This window comes from Sus scrofa, chromosome 9 (genome assembly GCF_000003025.6).
Source record: "Sus scrofa isolate TJ Tabasco breed Duroc chromosome 9, Sscrofa11.1, whole genome shotgun sequence".
NCBI classification, from domain to species: Eukaryota; Metazoa; Chordata; class Mammalia; order Artiodactyla; family Suidae; genus Sus; species Sus scrofa.
Genome location: NC_010451.4, coordinates 44,681,706 through 44,708,027, shown reverse-complemented (window position 1 = coordinate 44,708,027; position 26,322 = coordinate 44,681,706). Strand labels below are relative to the sequence as shown.

Sequence of the window (26,322 nt, the reverse complement as noted above, 5' to 3'; positions counted from 1 at the left end):
AAAAGACATTTACCCGAAAGAGTTCTCCAAGCTGACTGGACTCCACCGAGTTCCCCAGGCTCACACTTTGAGATCCACGCAGAGCAGAGGGCGGGGCATCGACCAGGCCTCGTAACGGGGCCAGGCCCCCAAGGGGAACGTGGACAGGGGCTAACAAGGAGCTCAGGGCCTGGGCAACAGAAAACATCCTGTTACAAACCCAACAAACCCAGGGCTCTTAGAGTGCGGAGACGGGTATAAAAATAAAACATCTAAATCCTGCCCGCTCAAATTTAAACCGCCTCCGTTCAGAGGCTGCTAATGAAACACAACATCCAGAAATTACCATCGTGCCAACTGTGTGAGAATCACGGGCTGGTTTCCTGATTCTCGTAACTCTGATGCTATCTCACAGCAAAATTCTTTCACATCTGGCAGATGCCGCAGAGGGTTCTGCTCTCCTTCCAGAAGCCACAGAGGAAGTGGGGTGGGGGAGTGGAGGGAGAGCAGAGACAAAAGCCTCATCTACCAGCATGAGATATCTCAATAGATAAAGTTTAGAACTGATGAATCAGGGAAAAGGCAGTCTAAGCATATTATTTACAAATATGGAAGCCAAAGAAAGCCATTGCCTCTGGGGAGGGGTACCCACACCCAAGAACTGCTGTATGTTGTTACACGCCTTTTGGTGCCACTTGACACTGTTTAAACGGGGGCATGCATTACTGTGATTAAAATATTCATTAATTAAGAAAGATACACATGAGCAACAAAAGAACTCTCTATCCCCTCTCCACTGATGAGGAAAGTGGCTGGAGGGAGCCTCGCCAAAGGAGGGGGCAGGCCTCTCCTTTTCCCTGTTCTCAAACAAAGGCTCTGTGCCAGTGAGGACTGGGGCAAAAACCAGGCGGGGGTCAGGACTGCAAGACCTTGGGCCACTCACGGACTCTTGGATTCTCAGTTCACTCATCTGCAAGACAGAGATGATGTGTGTCTGCTACTGCAGAAGGTGTGTTGGGGAGTTCAGATGAGAGACTGAAAGCCAAGAGCAAGTGTGCATGGCCCAGGGTTACACCGGCCCAGGGGAACTGCTGTCCTTCCATCACAGGGGTTCACATTCGAGATTCAGGTAGTCTTGGCTTAGAGGCAAGGACAGCATTCTGGGGGAAGTTCACAAAGCTCTTTAAAATTCACTTTGCAAGAGTTTCCTTCATGGCTCAGTGATTAACAAACCCGACTGGGACTCATGAGGATGCAGGTTTGATCCCTAGGCTCACTCAGTGGGTTAAGGGTCCGGCGTTGCCATGAGCTGTGGTGTAGGTTGCAGACGCGGCTCTGGATCCTGTGTTGCTATGGCTGTGGTGTAGGGCAGCAGCTGTAACTCCGATTTGACCCCTAGCCTGGGAACCTCCATATGCTGCAGGCGCGGCCCTGAAAAGCAAAAAAAAAAAAAAAATTCATTTCACACAGCACAGGAACTGTATTCAATATTTTGTAATAACCTGTAAGGGAAAGGACTCTGAAAAAGAATATAGATATACATATGTATTAAACTGTTTGTACACCTGAAATTAACACATTGTAACTCAAACCATATTTCAATAAAAAATATTTTTTTTTCTTTTTAGGGTCAAACCTGTGGCATATGGAGGTTCCCAGGCTAGGGGTCAAATAGGAGTTACAGCTGCCAGCCTACGCCACAGCAATGCCAAATCTGAGCCATGTCTGCGACCTACACCACAGCTCATGGCAACACCGGATCCTTAACCCACTGAGCAAGGCCAGGGATCAAACCCACATCCTCATGGATACTACTAGTCCGGTTCTTAACCCTCTAAGCTGCAATGGGAACTCCAAAATATAAAATGTTTAAATTTTAATTATTCATTTCTCAAACTTAAAAATGTATATAAAACAACACAAAAATTCCATTTCTCTCTAACCCAACAGGGACTGAAGAGAGAAAGGGAAACCCGAGGAGGTCTGGCTGAGTTCAGGTCATGTTCTCGCCCACAGCCGGGCCTGGGGCCAGACTATCCGCAGGCTCTGAACACGACCCACTTCTGCACAGGAAGGGCATCAAATACTCATCTGAAAAGTGACATCAGACTCCCTCCTGAGCCTCTAAGGATTTCCCAATTATCTGTCCTGTTGCAGGGTATTTTTGTCAGGCAAAAAAGGAGCTAAAGATAATAAAACTGGCCAACACTGCCTACAGCCCAGACACCAGGGTAAGCGTTTGTCTTATTTCACTCTCAAAACCGTCTGAGGCCACAGTCCCCACAAGAACAAATGGAGATGGGTGAGGTCAAGACCCCCACCCCAAATCAGGGGGGCACCAAGAGGGGTAGACATGGAACCCAGGGTGAGCTCTAAGCCAGGACCGTACACTGCCTCCTGGTTGTGGCAGAAAAGGAGCCCAGGAAAGCTGCTCTGAGGTGAGCAAACTGTGAGCGAACCCGGCCTGCTCCTCCTGACTTCAGCCCTCCACCCAGCCCTGTGGATCAGCAAGGAAAATTCTTTCCCTACTATACTTACGGACAATTACAGACTCCTAACATGGCTAATTTGCTAACGTGCTGGGGGCCTGAGGCGGGGAGACAGGCCTGCTGAGGGCTTTGTTCTCCTGGGCCTTTACCAAATCAGTGGTTAGCAGGGAAATTATACATCCCTGGCTCCTAGCTGATGGGCTTCTATAGATGGCCATTAACTCTGACTATGGGCTGTGCGTGGCATTGTCCTTCAGAGCAAATAAACTTGCTGCCATTGGGCTAATTAAAACTTTCGGGATAATCTGCAGCTTATCTGATATTTATAGTGCTACAGTAATTATTAGAGCTAATGGAGAACCCGTGCACGCCAGTGATTAGGAATGGAGGTAACAACTGGGTAAAGCCACAGCTGGGCAACAGCGAAAGGAGAGCCGGGGAAATGCAGATGGGCCCCCATGGTCTCTGATCCAACCCAACTTGTGAATGAAGAGTACGGCGACTCTTTAAAGGGACAAAGAGTCAGAAGGACAAGGCAAGCCCAGCCCTTTGGAAACTCCCAGTAGGGGAGGAAGTGACAGCCCAAAGGGCCCTGCACAGCCTGACACAGGTTATTCACGTGCCTCCGAAATCCTAGGAAGCAGAACAGAAGCAGCTCACCAGATGCTAGAGATTCTGGGCTTCAGCCTCTCGTGACAGTACTTACTCTCTAGGTCTGTGTGACTCCAAGAGGGGACTAAGTTCAGAGCCTGGGGTAGGGTATCTATTTAGGAAGAACTCTACAATCAGCTGAGAGAGAAGGCTTCCCAAATCCTGGGACGATGCTACCTACCTCTTACACGAGTGCCATATTCGGTGCCATTTCACTCACCCTCAACACTGATCATCCTGAGAGCATGTGAACCACCCATGAATTAGTCAGATCCAGGGAACAGAAATCTGGATACCCTCAGCCCCTACCTTGCAGGTTACAGGGTAGAAGGAAAAAGACCTGCATGGCCGCCTGCGTGGTTAAGAGAGCAGTAGTTACCAAAGGAGGGCAAAGGCAGCAAAGGAGACCTGAGGGCTGTGTTAAGATGTCAGTTCAACCTGCCCCTCCCTACCACGTGCGCTGAGCCTGGAGGTCATGCTCTCTAAGAAGCCTACCTGGTCAACAAGTTGCATCTTGCCTGGCTCTGCATCTTGACTGGCTCTGCTGGAACTCATCTTGAGCAGCCCCTGCCTGAGGGGGCTGCTGCTTGGCTGGAAACAGGCGTGCTGAGAGGCCGCCTGCCCAGCTGGGGCAACGTCCACATCCAGAGGACACTCCGGCAGCTCTGGCCCCCAAGGCAGAAACCTGGGGTCCATGGCTCCCAGGGCCTCGTGCTCGCCCTCGCTAGACATCCTGGAAGACTCGGCTGCCAGGCAACAGACCATGCTGGCAAGGTCTTTGCAGGGCATCTCCTGCGCACTCTCGAGCTGCCCCAGGCCCTTGGAGATCTTAACCATCTTCAGGATGTGCTGGTAGAACCTCTGGTCCTCAGGATAGTCTTCGCTCTCCAACTGCTTCTCAGCGGAGCTCTGCAGGTGGGACGAGTGGGGCCCCAGGGAGGGGCCGGGGTACTGCTCTCGGGGTCCAGGGCCAGAGTGACCCACGCTGCACTCAGATCCCCACAAGCCCTGCAGGTCCCACGGGAAGTTGGTCACCTCCCCCAGGACCTCGGAGCCCAGCTGAGAGGCCACACTGCTACTGCGGCTGCTCTCCAAGCCAGGCTCGAATCCACCGGGCTTCCTGTCTTCCTCGGGGGGCTCTGGAGAACCTGAGGGTGGTCGCCCCTCCCTGATATGAGACCCTGCAGGGGCGCTTCCTTTAGGGGTGCTCACGGCTGGTTCTGAGGCCAGGGCATCCGGGGATGTTAGCAAGAGCCCCTGAGGTGGACCTCTAGCTGCCTTCCCTGGAGCCTCAGGGCCATCAGGTTCTGTTTTCCAGCCACCCATGGGGCTGTCCTTGTGGACAAGCTTGGAGACTTGTCCCAGCCACAGTCCCAGGGGCTCTCTCCTGTACCTGCTCCTGCCCACACTCCCACCTTCCCCAGAAACATCCTGCCAGCTCTGGTCTTCAGCTGGGCTGCTGTCTAACAAGAATGGTTTGCTCTTTCTGGCGAGCAGCATGGGGTCCACCTCAGGGGATGGTGAGGGGGTGGGGCTCTGGCCCTTGTCCCCCCCAGGGCCAGTGGAGCCCCGCTTGGCCATGTTGTGGCTGTGCTGCTCCCCTTTCAGCTGCGGGCCCTTGAGACTTTCCAAAGGCTTCGAGGGGACAGAGGCCTGACTCCTGCTTTTTAATGCATCCTGCCCGTTCTGGAAGAGCCCAGTGTTCTCAGGACCTGGAGAGCCAGGTTTCTGCTGTCTGGTCCTCATCTCCAGCTCTTCTATTTCAGGGTCTGAAAACCCCAGGTAGATTTTCTCTGTCGGCTGTGGGGGTTTCTCCAGACCCTGCTGATAACCTAATTCCGTCCTGCAGTGGGCTGGGGCCCTGCCTAAGATTTCCTCCACGTCGGCAAAGATCTGGTGGGTTCGAGAAGCTTGGCCTTTGGAGAGTGGCTGTAGCTTGCTGGGCAGGGAGCCCATGACAGGCCAAGGGGTGTCACCCAGCGCACATGGGCTCTTCCCCTTCTTAAAGGAGCCCTCACTTCTAGCCTGCATCTCCTGGTCTAGGTCCAGATCAGCCAGCCCAGGTGCTGGGAGAGGGGACGTGCCACGGAGAAAGGAGGAAGAAGGCAGAAGTCCCTGCTCAGGCTGTGTTTCCTAGATGGGTATATAAACAGGCAGAGAAAACTAAGACAAAGCACTTCTGAATTCCACTTGCTACCTCAGCTCTTGGCAAACCCTTAGCAGAAGCCCACCCTTCACTTAAAGGGAAACACAAAACCAAGAGGAAAGAAGAGCTAAAAACTTCCTGGGGCTTTATTGTTTTCCGGGCTTTAGGTTTCTTATCTATAAAGAGGAAGCTGGACCAACCTATAGGTTGGTTCCTCGTGGTACCTTGGGGGCCTCTATAGTGGGCAGGGGGTGGGGAAGGGGCCCCACCAAGACCCACCCCCACCCAGGTTCATCCACAGCAGTTCCTCTTCTCTTTCACACGCTGGACTCTATGGAGGAGCTGATGTGAAGACAGGGTTTCATGACTAATGAAAGTCTGAAAACCACCAACTAGATTATCCTGAAGGTACCATCAAGCTCTCACTTCTGTGGTTAATTTCATAAAATCCACTATCCTTACCAAGGACTATCAGAAATGGTCTAAGAAGAGAGAGAAGAGAAACAGAAGCAGAGAGCTGAGCCTTGGAAATTGGACTGGGATCTCGACCGAAGTCTCACAGAATCAGAGAATCCTGGTGTAGGAAAAAAAACCCTAAGGACATCAACCACATGCTGCAAACATTCACACTAAATTCCACCCAGCCCACACCTCCAGCTCAAACTACCTAAGCCCAGCTCACCTACCTGGTGAGGCCTGCAACCCCGGACACACTCAGGTTTGAGGTGCCTGTCCTGAGCCCCAAGACCCAGACTGGCAGCCCAGGGCTGCCCACTTGCCACGGAAGGGACCCCTTTGACAGGGAAGCTCAGGAGCTCAGTCACACAGCCAGAACTCGGTCTATTACTTAACCCTTCGCCTCAGCACCCTCACCTCACTCCCTCGCTCACCTTCGGTCAGGCCGGAGCCTGCCCAGATGCTTATCATCATCTACAAGAGTCCTGGGTTAGTGAAAAGCCCATTATCCATCTTTTACCTTTCAAATACATGCCATTACAGAACATTCAACTGTGTAAATTAACTATACTTCAATAACACTTGGAAAAAAGAAAAAGAAAAATCAACCTCTTTGGAAACCACCTGTCCTTTTATCTCCACCTGCGGGAATGGGCTTGCTATCTTATTTCTCAGAACCATGACTAGTAATACCAGAGGGGCAGGCGCAGGGGGAAGAGTATCTGCAGAGCTTGGAAATGATGATAAAAAGGCTAACTCATCATCAACCATCCAACGTCAGAACTGACACTCTGGGAAGGAAGGAAGGAAGATGGAGGAAATCTCTGCTGAGAAGTCAGCACCAGGCGCCAGTAGGAAATAGAGACTATATGAAAACAAATGAACTGGACCATTGCGAGAGCAGAAAAGATATCGCCAGTGCTCCCCACCTGGCCCTCCCTCTCCTGAAGGTGGCCCACCTGCCGCACATCTGGGCGAAGGGAAGAAGGCTCTCTGGCAGAGCCCCCAGGCTCTGAGTCTTAGCTTCTCCACCTAGAAAATGAGGGCAAAAGCTCTGCCTCCTAAGTGCACACACACTGGAGGGACACATAAAACGATGGTGGGAAAACACACTTCCAACTGAGTGAAAAAGCTACTTGGGACCAAGGTGACAGCACCATGAACAAACTTCAATTATCCATCCTGAACTGAGGACACAGGCAGCAAGTACAACCCGCAGGAGCGGATAAAGCCCCAAGCTTTCCTTTTTGGATCTTGAAGATGCAAGTATTCTGACAAGTGATCATGGCTCATCGGGCGTCTAGGAATTCACCACTGAGACACGTGATGAACCCACACGAGGGAGGCCCAACTAAAAAGAGAGGAGAAACACGCACACATCTAAGCTCTATGGCCTCTGCAGCTGCCCCCTGAGCCCGGACTCTCCAGAGGGGCAGATGACGCCACTCTACGGACTACTGCCAACAGCATCCTCAGCAGAGCACTCACTCACCAATCCTGTTATGTAATATGTGCCTCCCAAGCCGGGAAGAGAGATTGCCTAGAGAAACACCTTCTAGAAGCTCAAAGGAAAATTTGCCAGAAGACAGGCACAATTCAGGTGATGTGCTATCCAAAAATGACTGTATTATCATTGTTCTTAACCTGCTGGCTGTAAACAGCTGGAGGGTCCCAATCTCTCAGGTTTCAGGCCTGGCCTCTCTGGGAGCTGGCAGCCACTGACTCACCTGGGGACTCTTGGAGCTCTCTTTGTCCTTCTTGTCTTTCTTTTCCTTTTTCTTTTTCTTTTCTTTCTTCTTAACGGCACCAGGAGCTGACAGCTTCCCCCGCTCTTGGATCACCAAGTTCCGATAGTGCTCATCACAGGGATGGTCCCACATGGACTGTCCATTGGCGAAGTTGAAATAGTAAATATCACCTGTGATGTCCTGGCTGGGGATGAGCAGAGGTCAGAGGTTAGTCCCTGCTTGGGTCCAAAGCTACACAGGAAACAAAAAGAAAGAAGAAGAAAAAAAATGGCAAGGAGGCAGAGAAGAATTGTGGGAAGAGTGGAAGAGAGAGAGAGAAGGGGGAAGAGAAGAAAGGATGGACACAAAGTTGAAGGGGACCATTTGGCTAAGAACAAGGAGTTACCTGAGACAGAAACATTCCAGTTCCTGAGACTAGAATACCCAAGAACTTCTCTAGAAGGAGACTGTTAATCATGGTTCCTGGGAATTCATGCTAGACTAGAGTAGCAATCAACCTGGTTTTAGATGGATAAGTACAAACACAATGGTATCTTGGGGATCAATTCTAGGATAGACCTTGCTTAATATTTTCCTATGTGGTCTGAAGAAGAGAGAGGCTGCCAAAGACTCTAAAATGTCTAAGAGGTGACAGTCCAAGCCAGTGGGGAATCTACAATAGAAGACTGGCCTGGGAACTCCATACAAGAGATCTGAGTCCATTCCTACTCTAGTCTAGCCTCAGAGAAATGGAAAGGCAAAGGGAAAGAGAAGGGAAGGGAAGGGAAAAATACATACATACATCAGGGGCAAAGATAAAAAGAAGATACACAAATGGCCAAAAAGCACATAAAAAGATGCTCAACATCACCAAACATTAGGGAAATGGAAATTAAAACCACAGTGAAACACCACCTTACACCCATTAGTGTGGCTATTATCAAAAATAACAAGTGTTGGCGAAGATGTAGAGAAGTGGAACCCTTGTGCACTACTGCTAAGAATGTAAAATGGTGCAGTCACTGTCAAAAAGAGTACGACAGTTCCTCAAAAAAATTAAAAATACAATTACCATATGAAACAGCATTCCACTTGTGGGCACATGGACAAAGAATTAAAAGCAGGAATTCAAACAGATATTTGTGTACCAGTGTTCACAGTAGCATTAATTACACAGCCAAAAAGAAAAGGAAATTCTCAGATGCCAGAAACAAAGCATGAAACCTGAGTAATAAGTGCATGAACTGACAGGTCAAGGCCTCTATCTGACCTGGATATAGGCCTGTAGAACTTGGGTTTGAATGCCAATTTAGAACAAAACGTGGCTTTAGGCCTTCATGAGTTTAGAAACTGGAAATGAGACTCTAGATGAAACTGGGGTCCTTCAGGCTGTTCTCTCCATGATAAAAGGACCTAGTGGGCCATGGAAGCAGCAAGGAAGTATGCACCCTCTCCAGGTTCTAGGTGGGCAAAATAAAATTGAATGATTAAGTGAAACCCCAAGATACATGGAGATACATAGTCCAAAATGTGGTAAGGAAGTCCCCAATCCAGAAATTAATGTAAAAATTTAGTCCTGACCACTGAAAAACCCTTGGCAGAAACCAACATAAAGCCATTCAGCAACCTAGGAATGAGATACAGAAAATAACCTCCATAGAAGATGAATTCACAAAATGCATAAGTAATCACAAACCACATGAGGAAACACTTCAACATGAAGGGAAATCAGTAACACAATTAAGAAGAATGCAGCGAGCAGAGCAATCAGAAGAAAACTAAAAATAACAACATTTAAAATTCTTGTAGGGATAAAAGGAGTAGAATCCATAATGAAAGAACAGAACACACACACACACAAAAACTAGACATAGTGAAAAGAACATAATAGAGCTTGAAGGAACTGGTAGTCATTAAATTCAAAACAAAAAAACAGATGGGTTAAACAGCAGATATGACACAGAAGAAGAAAAAATAATGAATTGGGAAATACATATGCTAAAGAAATTATAAAGTGATTTTTAAAATATGAAAACAAAAGTTGAGATGTGGAGGATAAGATAATAAGGTCCAACATATTTCTAATTAAAAGTTTTAGAAAAAAAAAAAAAGTGGTAATGGTTGAGAACTTTCCAAAATTGAAGAGACATAAGTCCTCAGAGTAAGAAAATACTTCCAATTCCTGAACACAGTAAATAAAAATGAATCCACACCTAGGTATGCTGTAGTGAAATTACAGAAGACCAAAGATTAAAAAGAAAATCATAAAAGCAACCAGAGAGGGGAAAAATTGATTACCTACAAAGGAACAAAAAGGGAAACCAAAAAAACATGACTTTTTAGCAAAGCCAGAAGTAAGATAATAGTATAAAATATTGTCAAAGGGCTGTCCGACAAACAATTCCATACTTGAACCATTATTCAAGAGTAAGACCAGGAGCTCCCTGGCGACTCAGTGGGTTAAGGATCTGGTATCACTACTGTGGCACATGTTTGATCCCTGGCCCAGGAACTTCTGCATGCCACAGGTGCAGCCAAAAAAAAAAGAATTAAAAAAAAAATCTTTAAAAAAAAAAAAAAAGGGCAAGACCAGAGAAAAATGACTCAGACACAGGAAGATAAACACCTTTTAGCATGCTTGATATAAAGGTTATTTAAGAACTGTGTATCCAAAAAGAGAAACAGACACAGAAAACAAACTTATGGTTACCAAAGGGGAAAGAGGGTGGGGGAAGGATAAATTAGCAGTTCAGGATGAGCAGATATAAACTACTATATACAAAATAGATAAACAACAAAGTTCTACAATAGAGCACGGAACTATATTCAGTATCTTGCAATAAATCATAATGGGAAAGAACATGAAACATATATGTATCCTTTTATATGTGTGTGTATGCATATAAAAAACTGAATCACTTTCTTGCACACCAGAAACTAATGCAACATTGTAAATCAACTACACTTTGACTTTAAAAAAAAAAAAAAAAAAGAATCTGGGAGTTCCTGTCTTGGCTCAGCAAGTAAAGAACCCAACTAGTATCCATGAGGATGTGGGTCCAATCCCTGGCCTCACTTGGTGGGTTAAGGATCCTGCATTGCTGCAAGTTGCAGCGTAGGCGACAGATGTGGCTCAGATTCAGAGCTGCTGTGGCTGTGGTAGAGGCTAGCAGTTGCAGGTCTGAATGGACCCCTATCCTAGGAAATTCCATATGCTGCAGGTGCGGCCATAAAAGGGAAAAGGGAAAAAAAGGAATCCTATGTTTAAAAACAAGAGACTACATTCTTATCACACACATACAGGAGTCCCCTGGTGGCGCAGATGGTTAAGGGCCTGGTATTGTCACTGCAATGGTTCAGGTCACTATGGCATGGGTTTGACCCCTGGCCTAAGGAACTTCTGCATGCTGCAGGTACAGTCAAAAAAAAAAAAAAATTTATTCTTTTTTTGGTCTTTTTGCCTTTTCTAGGGCCACTCCCGCAGCACATGGACCTTCCCAGGCTAGGGGTCCAATCAGAGCTCTAGCCACCGGCCTACGCCAGAGCCACAGCAATGCGGGATCCGAGCCACATCTGCAACCTACACCACAGCTCACGGCAACGCCAGATCCCTAACCCACTGAGCAAGGCCAGGAATCGAACCCGCAACCCCATGGTTCCTAATAGGATTTGTTAACCACTGCGCCACGACGGGAACTCCAAAAAAAAAAAAAAAAAATTTAAGAAGCAAAACAAAACAAAAAGCACATATAGAACATTCACATAAACAGGATCACTTACTGAACCACAAATGAACTTTCAACATTTAACAAAGAATAGATGGAGAAGGACTGGCACTCACCTTCTCTCATGAAAGCAACAAAATTAAAACCAACAGCTGAACAACATTCAACAAAATAGACTGGAAACTATCAAAAAGGTATCTTACTCCAAAGGACAAAGATGACAAAGAGGAGGCCATATTGAGACAATAGGAAGGGCAATTAGGCAATAAAGCAACCCCATACCAGCAGGCCCACAGACTGGAAAGTAATATACCGCAGAGGCTCACCAATGGGAGCAAGAATTCTGAGCCCCACGTCAGGTTCCCACACCTGGGGATCCGGCATTGGAAGAAGGAGCCCCTGGAGCATTTGGTATTGAGGTTCAGCAGGGCTTGTGCACAAGAGCTCCAGGGGACTGGGGAAAAGAGAGACTCCACTCTTGAAAGCCACACACAGGCTTTCACGTATATTGGGTCTCGAGGCAAAGCAGAGACTCCATAGGAATCTTGGTCAGACCTGCCTCATGGAGGATCTCCTGGGAAAACAGGGGGTGATTGTAGCTCATTGTGGGGGCAGGACACTGGAGGCAAAGGTCTCATGAATAAACATCAGTGTGAACTCCTCTAAGATAGTCATTTTGGAGAAACTTGGCCCCACCCATCAGGTCTGAAAAGCTCCAGGCCAAACAAACAAGGTGGGAACACAGCCCCACCCATCAGCAAACGGGCTGCCTAAAGATCCCCCTCCTGGGCTCACAGCCATCTCTAATCACACCAGAGACAAAGCCCCACACAGGGAAAAGAATCAGTTCCACCTACCAGCAGGCACCAGACCCTCCCATCAGGAAGCCAGTAACAAGCCCCTGTACCAACTTCAGCCACAAGGAGGCAAACATCAGAAGCAAGACAGGAGTTCCTGTTGTGGCGCAGTGGTTAACGAATCCGACTAGGAACCATGAGGTTGCGGGTTCGGTCCCTGCCCTTGCTCAGTGGGTTAACGATCCGGCGTTGCCGTGAGCTGTGGTAGGATGCAGACGCGGCTCAGATCCCGCGTTGCTGTGGCTCTGGCGTAGGCCGGTGGCTACAGCTCCGATTCGACCCCTAGCCTGGGAACCCCCATACGCCAAGGGAGCGGCCCAAGAAATAGCAACAACAAAGACAAAAAAAAGACCAAAAAAAAAAAAAAGAAGCAAGACAGGCAACAACCCCATTTACTGCAAAAAGAAGACCACACTAAATGTCTACCCAAAATGAAAAGGAGGAGAATTATGACTCAGATAAAGGAGTAAGAAAAAACTCTAGAAAAACAGCTAAGTGATCTGGAGATTACCAACCTCCATGAAAAACTTTCCACTAATGATAGTAAAGATGATCTTGGCAATAAAGTAGACGCAAAGGAGTTCCCATCATGGCACAGTGGAAACGAATCTGACTAGGAACCACGAGGTTGCCAGAGTTTGATCCCTAGCCTCGCTCAGTGGGTTAATTATCTGGCATTGCCGTGAGCTGTGGTGTAGGTCACAGACACGGCTCAGATCCCACATTCCTATGGCTGTGGTATAGGCCGGCAGATGTAACTCCGATTAGACCCCTAGCCTGGGAACCTCCATATGGCATGATTGCAGCCCTAAAAAGCAAAAATAAATAAAGTAGAGGCAAAGATTGATAAATGACAAGAAACACTGAACACAGAAATAGAAGATGTAAAGATTAAGCAAGAAGAGATTCAAAATACAATAAATGAAATGAAAAATACACTAGAAGGAACCAACAGCAGAATACAGGAGGCAGAAGAACAAATAAGTGAGGTGGAAGACAGACTGGTGGAAATCATTGACATGGAACAGAAGAAAGATTGAAAAGAAATGAAGACAGTCTAAGAGAACTCTGGGACAGTTTTAAACACACCAACATCCACATTCAGACAGTTTTTTTTGTTTGTTTGTTTTTTGGGTTTTTTTGTCTTTTTGTCTTTTTTTGTTGTTGTTGTTGTTGCTATTTCTTGGGCCGCTCCCGCGGCATATGGAGGTTCCCAGACTAGGGGTTGAATCGGAGCTGTAGCCACCGGCCTACGCCAGAGCCACAGCAACGCGGGATCCGAGCCGAGTCTGCAACCTACACCACAGCTCACGGCAACGCCAGATCATTAACCCACTGAGCACAGGCAGGGACCGAACCCGCAACCTCATGGTTCCTAGTCGGATTCGTTAACCACTGTGCCACGACGGGAACTCCATCAGACAGTTTTAAATGCACCAACATCTGGCATCCGTAGGGGTGCCAGAAGAAGAGAGAGAGAAAGGGCCAGAGAAAATATTTGAAGAGGTAATAGCCAAAAACTTCCCTAACATGGGTAAGGAATCACTCAAATCCTGGAAGGACGAGTACCATATAAAATAAACCTAAGGAGGAACACCCTGAGAAACATATTAATCAAAGTGACTAAAATTAAAGACAGAAAATATTGAAAGCAGCTAGGGAAAAGAAACAAATAACACACAAGGGAACTCCAATAAGGTTATCGGCTGATTTTCCAGCAGAAACCTGCAGGCCAGAAGGGAGTGGCACACGATATACTTAAAGTGAGAAAGGAAAAAACTCCAATCAAGATTACTCTAAGCAGGAGTTCCAGTCATGGCTCAGTAGAAATGAATCCGACTAGGTCATGGGTTCAATCCCTGGCCCTGCTCAGCGGGTTAAGGATCCGGTGATGCCATAAGCTGTGATATAGGTTGCAGATATGGCTCAGATATGGCATTGCTGCGGCTGTGATGTAGGACGGCAGCTGTAGCTCCTATTCAAACCCTAGCCTGGGAACCTCCATATGCCGTGGTGCGGCCCTAAAAAGCCCAAAATAAATAAATAAATAAATAAAAAGATTACCCTACACAGCAGGGCTCTCATTCAGATTAGAAGGAGAAATCAAAAGCTTTACAGACAAGCAAAAGCTAAAAGAATTCTAAACCACTAAAGCAGCTTGACAACAAATACTAAAGGAACTTCTCCGAATGGAAAAGAAATGGCCACAACTAGAAACAAAAATACTACAAATGACAAAGCTCACCAGTAAATGCATACATATAGTAAAAGTAGAAAATCATCCACAGACAAATATGCTACCCAAACCATAAATCATTGAGACGAGGAGGGTACAAACACAGGATATTGGAGATGCATTTGCAATTAAGAGACCAACAACTTAGAATAATCTTGTATATATAAACTCCTATATCAAATCTTTAGGGTAACAGGAAACCAAAAATATACATACACAAATAAGAAAAAGTGATCCAAATACAACACTAAAGATAGTCATCAAACCACAAGAGAACAAGAGAAGAAAAAAGACCAAGAAAAACAAATCCAAAACAATCAATAAAATGGCAATAAGAACAAACATATAAATAATTACCTTAAATGTAAGTGGACTAAATTCCCCAACCAAAAGACAAAAACTAGCTGAATAGATATAAAGACAAGACCCATATATATGCTGTCTTCAAGAGACCCACTTTAGTTCTAAGGACACATACAAACTGAAAGTGAAAGGATGAAAGAAAATATTCTATGCAAACAGAAATCAAAAGAAAGCTGCAGTAGCAATACTTATATCAGATAAAAGAGACCTTAAAATAAAGATTGTAAGAGACAAAGGAGGACATTACATAATGATCACAAGATTAATCCAACAAGAAGATGTAAGAATTGCAAATACATATGCACCCAATATAGGATTCACCTCAGTATATAAGGCAACTGCTAACAGTCTTAAAAGGAGAAATTGACAATAACACAATGATAGTGGGGAACTTTAACAGCCCACTTACATCAATGGAAAGATCATCCAGACAGAAAATCAAAAGGAAACACAGGCCCTAAATGACTCATTAGCCCAGATGGACTTAATAGATATGGATAACACATTCCATCCAAAAGCAGCAGAACAGTCTTCTCAAGTGCACATGGAACATCTTCTAGGACAGATCACATTCTAGGCCACAAATCAAGCCTCAGTAAATTTAAGAAAATTGAAATTATATCAAGCATCTTTTCCAGCCACAATGGTGTAAGACTAGAAATCAACAGGAAAAAAACTGCAAAAAACACACAAACACATGGAGACTAAACAACATGCTACTAAACAACCACGGGATCACTGAAGAAATCAAAGAGGAAATTAAAAAATACCTAGGAGCGAATGACGACAAAGACACAACAATCTGAAACCTATGGGATGCAGCAAAAGCAGTTCCAAGAGAGAAGTTTAGGAGTTCCCATTGTGGTGCAGCGGAAACAAATCCAACTAGAATCCATGACGATGTGGGTCCAATCCCTGGCCTCGCTCAGTGGGTTAAGGATCCAGTGTTGCCATGAGTTGTGGTGTAGGTCACAAACGTGGCTCGGATCCATAGGCCAGCAGCTGCAGCTCCAATTCGACCCCTAGCCTGGGAAATTCTATATGCCATGGTTTGACCCTAAAAAAAAAAAAGACAGAGAGAGAGAGAAGTTTATAGTAATACAAGCCTAACAATCTCAAATAAACAAGCTAACTTTATACCTAAAGCAACTAGAGAAAGCACCGACAAAACCCCAAAGTTAGTGGAAGGAAAGAAATCATAAAGATCAGAGCAGAAATAAATGAAATAGAAATAAAGAAAACCATAGAAAAGACCAATGAAGCTAAAAGCTGGTTCTCTGAACAGATCATCACAAAATTGATAAACCCTTAGACTTATCAGGAAAAAAAGAGAGGGGACTCAAATCAATAAAATTAGAAATGAAAAAAGGAGAAGTTAAAATGGCCATCACAAAAATACAAAGGATCATAGAGATTACTATAAGCAACCACATGCTAATAAAATGGACAACACAGAAGAAATGGACAAATTCTTAGAAAAGCATAATCTTCCAAGACTAAACCAAGATGAAATAGAAAAGATGAACAGACCAATCACAAGCAGTGAAATTAAAACTGATTGAAAAACTTCCGACAAACAAAAGTCCAGGACCAGATGGCTTCACAGGCAAATGCTATCAAAAATTTAGAGAAGGGTTCCCATCATGGTGCAGTGGAAATGAATCCAACTAGGAACCATGAGGTTGTGGGTTTGATGCCTGGTCTCACTCAGTGGGTTATGGAACTAGCATTGCCGTGAGCTGTGGTGTAGGTCGCAGATGCAGCCTGGATCTGGCGTTGCTGTTGTGCTGTTGCTATGGCACAGGCCAGCAGCTACCACTCCGATTAGACTCCTAACTTGGGAACCTCCATATGCCACGGGTTAACGATCTGGCGTTGCCATGAGCTGTGGGGTACGTCACAGACACAGCTCAGATCTGGCATTGCTGTGGCTGTGGCACTGCTGGTGCAGCAGCTACAGCTTCGATTCAATCTCTAGCTTGGTACATCCATTTGCCTCAGGTGTGGCCCTAAAAAGACCAAAAAAAAAAAAAAAAAAAAGTTATTGCATAGCTAGGGAAACCCTAAACAAAACAAAAAGACAATCCACAGAATGGGAGAAAATATTTGCAAATGAAGCAACTGACAAGGAATTAATCTCCAAAATATATACACACCTCCTACAGCTCAATACCAAAAAAACAAACCCAATAAAAAAATGGGGAGATCTAAACAGACAATTCTCCAAAGAAGACATACAGATGGAAAAAAAAAAAAACAAACACATGAAAAGATGCTCAACACCACAAATTATTAGAGAAATGCAAATCAAAGCTACTGTGCAGTACCCTGTTATAACCAGCCAGAATGGCCATCATCAAAAAGTCTACAAATGATGTTGATGTTGTGGAGAAAGGCAAACTCTCTTACACTGTTGCTAGAGATGTAAATTGGTGCAACCGGAGTTCCTGTTGCGGCACAGTGGTTAACAAATCTGACTAGGAACCATGAGGTGGCAGGTTTGACCCTAGTCTCACTCAGTGGGTTACAGATCCAGCGTTGCTGTGAGCTGTGGTGTAGGTTTCAGACACAGCTCAGATCCCACGTTGCTGTGGCTCTGGCGTAGGCCAGTGGCTACAGCTCCAATTAGACCCCTAGCCTGGGAACCTCCATATGCCACAGGTGCAGCCCTGGAAAAAGACAAAAATAAATAAATAAATAAATAAATAAAAACAAATAAATAAATTGATGCAACCATTGTGGAAAACAGTATGAAGATTCATCAAAAAACTAAAGATAGAATACATGATCCAGCAATCACACTCCTGGGCATCTATCCAGAGAAAACCATGACTCGAAAAGACACATGTACCCTGGGGTTCACTGCAGCACTATATACAATAGCCAAGACATGGAAGCAACCCAAATGTCCATTGACAGAGGAGTAGATAAAGATGATGTGGTATATATACAGAATGGAATATTACTCAGCCATAAAAAGGAATGAAATAATGGCATTTGTAGCAACATGGAAGGATCTAGAAATTATCACACTAAGTGAAGTTAGACAGTGAGACACAAACATCATATGCTATCACTTACATGTGGAATCTAAAAAAAAAGGGATACAACGAACTTCTTTGCGAAAAGAAACTCAGACTTTGAAAACCTTATGGTTACCAAAGGAGACAGGTTGTGGGGAAGGGGTGAGCTAGGGTTTGGGGATGAAAATGTAAAATTAGGTTGCGATGATGGTTGTACACCTGTAATAAAATTCACTGAATTTAAAAAAAAATTTAACAAAGAAGAGGTATAATGAACAAATAAAACTAGAAATCAGTAATTCAAAAAACATCCCACTCTAGAGTTCCCGTCATGGCACGGCAGAAATGAATCTGACTAGGAACCATGAGGTTGCAGGTTTGATCCCTGGCCTCGCTCAGTGGGTTAAGGATCCGGCGTTGCCGTGAGCTGTGGAATAGGTTGAAGACGCAGTTGGATCCCGAGTTGCTATGGCTGTGGTATAGGCTGGCAGCTGTAGCTCTGATTAGACCCCTAGCCTGGGAAACTCCATATGCTGTGGTGCGGCCATAAAAAGGATAAAAAGAAAAAAAATACCCTACTCTATCTCATCCCCTTCAAACTATTATTTTGGAGCAAAACTTTAGAAAATCAAATCCCATAATATATAATCATTACCCAGCAGAGTTTACCCCAGGAATGTAAGGTCAGTCTAATATTTGGAAACTAGCCTGAGTTCCCATCGTAGCTCAGTGGTTAATAAACCGGAATAGGATCCATGAGGATGCGGGTTCGATCCTTGGCCTTACTCAGTGGGTTAAGGATCTGGCATTGCCGTGAGCTGTGGTGTAGGTCACAGATGCGGCCTGGATCCTGCATAGCTGAGGCTGTGGTGCAGGCCAGTAGCTACAGCTCCAATTTGACCCCAGCCTGGGAACTTCCACATGCCATGGGTGCGGCCCTAAAAGGAGAAAAAGACAAAAAAGTCAAAAAAAAAAAAAAAGAAAAAGAAAAAGAAAACTAGTCAATATATAGAAAAATCATATGATCCTATCAGTAGATGCAGAAAAAATCTGAACAAATTTAATACCCATTTCTGATTTAAACTCTCAGCAAGCTAGGAATACAAGGGAACTTCCTGATCCTGACAAAAGCATTTATAAAACCTCACCAACATCAGCTAACATAACACTTAATGGTGAAAGACTGAATGTTCCCCCTTAAGGTCAGGAACAAGGCCAAAATATCCACTGTCCCCACTTCTATTCAATGGTATTGGAGGTTCGAGGCAGTGTAATAAGGCAAAAAATAAATATAAAAGGTATTCAGGTTAGAAAGGAAGTTGAAAAAATGTTTTTATTCCCAAAAGACATGACCATCTATGTAAGAAAGCCTATAGAAGCTACAAAAAAGCTACTAGGACTGACATAAGTAAGGTTAGCAAGGTTGTAGGCTACAAGATCAACATACAAAAAACAATTTTATTTTTATATGAATGCAACCAACAACTGGAAAATAATATTTTAAAAGTACCATTTACAGAAGCATCAAAAAAAGAGATAAATCTCCAAGTTCCCTTGCGGCACAGTGGGTTAAGGATTTGGCACTCTCACTGCAGTGGCTCAGGTTCAGTCCCCAGCCTGGTAACTTCCACATGCTGTAGGCACAACCAAAAAAGAGAGAGATAAATCTGACAAAATATGGGCAAGGTATGTACATTAAAAACTATAAAAGAGTGGGTTAAGGATCCTGTGTTGCCGTGAGCTGTGGTGTAGGTCACAGACTCAGCTCAGATCCTGAGTTGCTATGGCCATGGTGTAGGCTGGCAGCTACAACTCCGATTAGACCCCTAGCCTGGGAACCTCCACATGCCATGGGTGTGGCCCTAAAAAGACCAAAAAAAAAAAAAAAAAAAAAAAAAAAAAGCTATAAAAGATTTCTTAGAGATATTAAAGAAAACCTAAATACATGGAGACAAGATTGTATTCACGGGTTGGAAGATTCAATACTGTTTGCGATGTTAGTTCTCCCAAATTGATTTATGGACTCCATGTGATCCCAATCAAAATTCTAATAGGACTTTTTTGTAGAAATTGAAAAACTGATTCTAAAATTTATACAGAAATGCAAGGGACCTAGAATATGACTTCGAAATTGGAGAACAACGTAGGAGGAGATACCTTAAATGACTTCAAGATTTATAATAAAGCTATGGTAATCAAGACAGTTATGGCATTGGGAATTCCCCCTGTGGCTCAGTGGACTATGAACCCAACTAGTAACCACGAGGATGCAGGTTCAATCCCTGGCCTCGCTCAGTGAGTTAAAGATCTGGCATTGCCATGAGCAGTGGTGCAGGTTGCAGACACGGCTCGGATCCCACATTGCTGTGGCTATGGCTGTGGCTATGGCCTGTACCTTAAGCTCTGATTTGACCCCTAGCCTGGAACTTCCACATGCTGCAGGTGCAGCCATAAAATGCAAAAAAAAAACAAAAAAACAAAAACAAAAACAGGGAGTTCCCACTGTGGCACAGTAGAAACAAATCTGACTAGTATCCATGAGGATGCGGGTTTAATCCCTGACCTCGTTCAGTAGGTTAAGGATCCAGTGTCGCTGTGAGCTATGGTGTAGGTCGCAGACATGGCTCGGATCCTGCACTGCTGTGGCTGTGGGGTTGGGCTGCAGCTGTAGCTCTGATTTGACCCCTAGCTTTGGAACTTCCACAAGACGTGGTTGTGACCCTAAAAAGCAAAATAAAAGAAAGGTAGTATGGCTTTGGTGTCAAGGTAGACAACAGAAAATCAGATCAATGGGAGAGAACAGAGAATCCAGAAATAGACACACACATAATGTCAATTTGAAAAAAAACCCAAACACTTTTCAATATAAGAGTGGTTAAGTAAATCGGGAATTTTTTTTAATAAAGTTATGGTACATCTATGTATGGGGAAGTATGCAGCTGATAAAGATTGAAGTAGGCCTTCACACACTAACACAGAAGAGCCAATGTAGGAGTTCCCTAGTGGCCTGGCAGCTAAGGATCTGCTGCTCTCACTGCTGTGGCGTGGGTTTGATCCTTGGCCTGAGAATTTACACATGCCACAGACAAGACCAAAAAAAAAAAAAAAAAAAAAAAGAAAAGCCAATGTATACCACATACCACTTATGTTTAAAAAATAAAATTGGGGCCAGGCAGCAGGGAGGATTAAAAGACCTGGAAGGAATTCACCAATTAACAGCAATTAGTCATGGGAATAAAGGTAAAAGATGACACATATACATAAGTTTCAAGGACTTACTTCAAAAAGTGAGAAATAGTTCATGCCATCCTGGTTCATGCTGGAGGATGAGGGAACATTAGCCTCCTCAAGCAGGTACATGAGGTCCCCTGGCCCACAGTCAATGACAGTTTCCTTCCTTCCATCACCTTTTGTTTCCTTCTACATCACTGCAGCCATTTATTTATAGAGGATGAGCACATTAAGGTCTTATTCTGATTCTCTCGTGTGGTTTTTAATTAGAAAATGTATCCAGGGGTTCCCTGCTGGCCTAGCAGTTAAGGATTCAGCACTGTCACCGCTGTGGTGCAAATTCAATCCCTTGCCCAGGAACTTCCACGTGCCACAGGAATGACCAAAAAATGAAACAAAATAAGAAAAAAAATGCACCCAAAAGCAGAACAGCACAGATATACACAAACTCAAAAACACAAAGAAAAAAGAAGAAAGAGATGAGTGAGAAGGCAAATGTGGCTACCAGGGTGGACACTGCAAACCAAACAGAAATCACTCCCCGACAGATTCTCCTACAAACACAACTGAGTCCTCAGCACCTGGAATACTGTGCGCAGTGCTGACAGCTTTACTATAAGAAAGACGTCAGGAACTGGAGAAAGTCCAAGGAAAGGCGGCTAAAAGGATCCAGAGAACAGGGAGCCTGCCGAGCACGGAGAAGCTGGAGTGACCACGACTCTGCAGCAGGAAGAGGAAGGCGATGGCGGCAGTGGTTTTGAAGTGGTCCAGAGAAGGACAGGATAATTACACCTTGTGTGCAGAAATACACAGTCCCATTGGAAGAGGTGACCCCCCAACCGAGACATCTGGGGGTTAGTTGGGGACAAACACAGGCAATCCCATGCTATGGCAGGAAGTCAGCTCAGGGCACCACCCACAGGGAGACAACATGGAGAGAGCTCTGTGCTTGTGAGGAGATCAGAGCGGCATCCCCAGGACTGGCAGTCCTGGCAGGGGGTCAGGGGAGCCGGCAGCAGCTGTCCCACCTCGGCCAGTCTGCTTCCTCACCATCAACCTCTACTCCCCGAAGTGAGTGTCTGCTCCTCACAATTCAAAAAGCTCAAATGGGGAGTTCCCATCATGGCGCAGGGGAAACGAATCCGACTAGGAACCATGAGGTTGGGGGTTCGATCCCTGGCCTCGCTCAGTGGCTTAAGGATTCACCGTTGCTGTGAGCTGTGGTGTAGGTCACAGATGTGGCTCGGGTTTAGCATTGCTGTGGCTGTGGTGTAGGCCAGCAACTACAGCTCTGATTAGACCTCTAGCCTGGGAACCTCCATATGCCATGGGTACAGCCCTAAAAAGATGAAAAGACAAAAAAATAAATAAATAAATAAGGAAAAGAAAGAGCTCAAATGACCCTGGAAATATGAACCTATTCATGACCAGGTCACAAGAACTCAGGGTTGGGCTGTCCAAGAAGAGAGAAATCCCTGCTGGTCTGCGTAGCCTCACCACAAACCTCTCCAGCACCAGCATCCATCCTGGACACACTGAGGAGAGCACAGCATTGTCACTCTCCAGCTCAGTCTGTAAAGAATAACAATGACACCTCCTCCATGTGTCTGAAACAGATGCTGGCACTAGGGGGCCTGACACAGAGCAGCAGCTTAGAGCCTGGGACCCTGGATGTCAGTGCTGAACCCTTCCAGGGACCATGGACCATCAAGGCAGCCTGGGCTCAGGCCCAAAGCATCAGGTGGCCTGGCACAGGGATGGCCCAGTGCTGTCCCCAACTCATGCAGAACAAGCTTCAGAAGGCAGCCAGTTAAAGCGGATCCTCGGTACCAGGCCCCCCCGCCTGACAGGTCAAGCCAGAGGGCGGCACCTGTGCTGACTCACCATGGTTTCCACTCTTCAGGCAGTGGGGCCACAATGCCCTCCCGCGCCAGCCACATCAGCTCTGGTTCCTTTACAGGATCAATACCAATCTCTCTGGCAAATTCGAGAATTTCTGCAAGGAGGGACAGAAGGGTGGGAAGATAAGAGAGGTGGAAAGGGGGAAGCAAAGAAGGAAAAATCACAATCAGCCTTGCGAAATAATAAGACATAGATATACCTATAAATAAGATACATATATACCTACATAAACAATAAGATACATACAAACGTGTGTGTGTGTGTGTGTATCTGCCCTGGTTCCTGTGAATATTTCTGACACAGAGCTCCTAAAGCGCTTGAAATTTCCTGAGTGACAGGAGAGCCTTGTGTCCCGATGTGATGACTCTGGGTGGGTTCCTGGATGGGGCCTGGCCACCAGAAAGACCAAGCCACAATGAGAAACTTGGAATTTTCAGCCTCGACCTCCATTCTCCAGAGAGGGGCTGGAAAATGAGTTAAGAAGTGATCATACCTACATGAGGAAGCCTGCATAAACATCCCTAAACTATGAGGCTCAGAGAGCTTCTGGCACCTCCCCTTACCAGGAGGGTGGCACATCCCAACTCTGTCAGGACAGAAGCTTCTGTACTGAGGTCCCTCTCAGACCTCACCCTATGTACCTCTTCATCTGGCTGCTACCTCTACCCTTTATCATGTCCTTAATGGGTCATCTCAGTGGAGGACTTCAGAGGCTGACACACTCAGGGACTAGCAAAGACAACAAGAACCAGCCAGAATTTGGCTAGTGAAGGACTAACATGTTAATTTCACAAATATTTTTTGAGTGTCTCTTATGTACCAGTCACCATGTGCCATTACTAAGAGAGAAACAGCCTCTGTCCTTATGGAGCTTACATTGTGGAAGAAGAAACAAATGTAACGTAAACAGTAACAACATAAAAAGATATATACCCAAGGAATTAAAGCGTCTGATAGATGTAATGAAGGAAGTAAATGAGGTATGAGATAGTGTTAAGGCGGAGGGGGGGCTCCTTCTTCTAAAGGAATGGTCAGAAAACCTCTCAGAATGGAGATACTTAACCCAGTAGGAAACAAAAGAACCAGCCACAGAGAGCACGGAGGAAAGTGGGAGCGCCCAGGCAGAAGAGCAGGTGCAAATGGCCTGTGACATGTAGCAGCCTGGCCTGTCTGGGGACTGCCAGCAAGGCCAGGTGGCCGACAGAGTGAGGGAGAGAGCGGCACCAGGTGAGCCTTGCCAGGTGGCAGGGCCAAGTCAGGCAGAGCCCTGCACAACCCACTGAAGAGTGCCATGCCCAGTCTAATGGAAGGTTATAAAAAGCAGGGTCTGGATGTGATCTGCTGTACACTGGAAGACCCCTCTGGTACTAAGTGAAGCACAGACTAGAGAAGGGCAGGAAGAGAAGCAGGAGGCTGATTGGGAAGCTGCTGAGAGGCCAGGAAGAGAAAATGGGGTCTCAAGCTTAGCATGTCTGCACTTGACTAAGCAGAAAGTTTTTATAAATATCCTTAGAAAAAGTTAGATCCCAATTATAACAGCAAACCAAAAAAGATAAAATAGTTAAGAAATGAACTTAGTCCAACATCCATTCATGACAAAAACTCTTAGCAAAGTGGGCACAAAGGGAATATACCTTAACATAGTAAAAGCCATTTACAACAAACCCACAGCAAATACAATACTCAATGGAGAAAAGGTAAAAGCCTTCTCTCTAAGATCTGAAACAAAACAAGGATGCCCACTCTCACCACTCTTATTCAACTTTGGAAGTATCAGCCACAGCAAGCAGACAAAAGAAAAAGTATCCAAATCGGAAGAGGTAAAACTGCCACTGCATGCAGGTGACATGATATTATATATAGAAAACCCTAAGGACTTGATCCAAAAACTACTCAAGCAGATCAACAAATTCAGCCAAGTAGCAGGATATAAGATTAACATTCAGAAATCAGTCGCATTTCTGTATACTAACAATGAAATGTTAGAAAAGGAATACAAAAATACAATACCTTTTAAAATTGTACCCCCAAAAAAATCAAATACCTGGAATACACTTGACCAAGGAGGTGAAAGACTTATACGCTGAGAACTATAAAACTTTAATCAAGGAAATTAAACAGGATTCAAAGAAATGGAAAGATAGTCCATGCTCCTAGGGTGGAAAAATTAATACTGTAAAAATGGCCATACTACCCAAAGCAATCTACAGATTCAATGCAATCCCTACCAGATTACCATGACATTTTTCACAGAACTAGAACAAACAAGCCAAAAATTTACAGGGAACCACAAAAGACCCAGAACTGCCAAAGCAATCCTGAGGAACAAAAACCAAGAAGGAGGCATAACTCTCCCAGACTTCAGGCAATATTACAAAGCCACAGTCATCAAGACAGTGTGGTCCTGGTACCAAAACAGACATACAGACCAATGGAAGAGAATAGAGAACCCAGAAATAAACCCAGACACCTACAGTCAATTAATCTTCAACAAAGGAGGCAAGAATATAAAATGGGGAAAAGACAGTCTCTTCAGCAAGTGGTGCTGAGAAAAAACTGGATAGCTGCATGTAAATCAATGAAACTGGAACAAACCCTCACACCATTGCACAAAAATAAACTCAAAATGGCTTAAAGAGTTAAACATAAGACACTATCAAACTCCTACAAGAGAACATAAGCAAAACACTCTCTGACATCAACCTTACAAATGTTTTCTCAGGTCAGTCTCCCAAAGCAACAGAAATAAAAGCAAAAATAAACCTAATCAAACCAAAAACCTTTTGCACACAAAGAAAAAAAAAAAAAAGACAACTTACAGAATGGGAGAAAATAATTTAAAATGATGCAACTGACAAGGGTTTAATCTCTAAAATATACAAACAACTTATACAACTCAATAGGAAAAAGCCAACAACCCAACTGAAAAATTGGCAAAGACCTGAACAGACATTTCTCCAAAGATGATATACAGAAGGCCAACAAACACATGAAAAAACATCACTGATTATTAGAGAAATGAAAATCAAAACTACTATGAGGTACCACCTCACACCAGTCAGAACGGCCACCATTAATAAGTCCACAAATAACAAAGGCTGGAGAGGATGTGGAGAAAAGGGAACCCTCCTGTACTGTTGGTGGGAATGTAAATTGGTACAATCACCATGGAAAACAGTATGGAGGTACCATAGAAAACTACACCTAGAACTACCATATGACCCAGCAATCCCACTCTTAGGCATATATCCAGACAAAACTTTCCTTGAAAAAGACACATGCACCCACATGTTCATTGCACCACTATTCACAATAGTCAGGACATGGAAACAAACTAAATGTCCATTGACAGTGATTGGATTAAGAAGATATGGTATATCACACAATGGAATACTATTCAGCCATAAAAAAGAACAAAATAATGCCATTTGCAGCAACATGAATAGAACTAGAGACTCTCATACTAAGTGAAGTTCAGAAAGAGAAAGACAAATACCATATGATATCACTTATATCTGGAATCTCAGATATGGCACA

The 26,322-nt window shown here is 44.8% G+C and overlaps 1 protein-coding gene across 15 annotated transcripts in view; it reads right to left on the bottom strand.

Annotated features, from left to right (window-relative positions):
- The window catches only part of CEP164 (centrosomal protein 164), an 81,621-nt gene that overhangs the window by 44,450 nt on the left and 10,849 nt on the right, over nt 1-26,322 (bottom strand). For 14 of the 15 annotated variants that reach the window (XM_021062884.1, XM_021062891.1, XM_021062888.1 and 11 more), the window contains exons 3-4: nt 22,768-22,879; nt 7,449-7,653 (exon numbers count right to left, since the gene is read on the bottom strand). In XM_021062884.1, the coding sequence (XP_020918543.1) occupies nt 7,449-7,653; nt 22,768-22,879 (317 nt within the window). Of the gene's footprint in view, nt 1-13; nt 170-7,448; nt 7,654-22,767; nt 22,880-26,322 lie in introns of all 15 variants that reach the window. The other variant, XM_021062899.1, reaches the window with a different exon arrangement.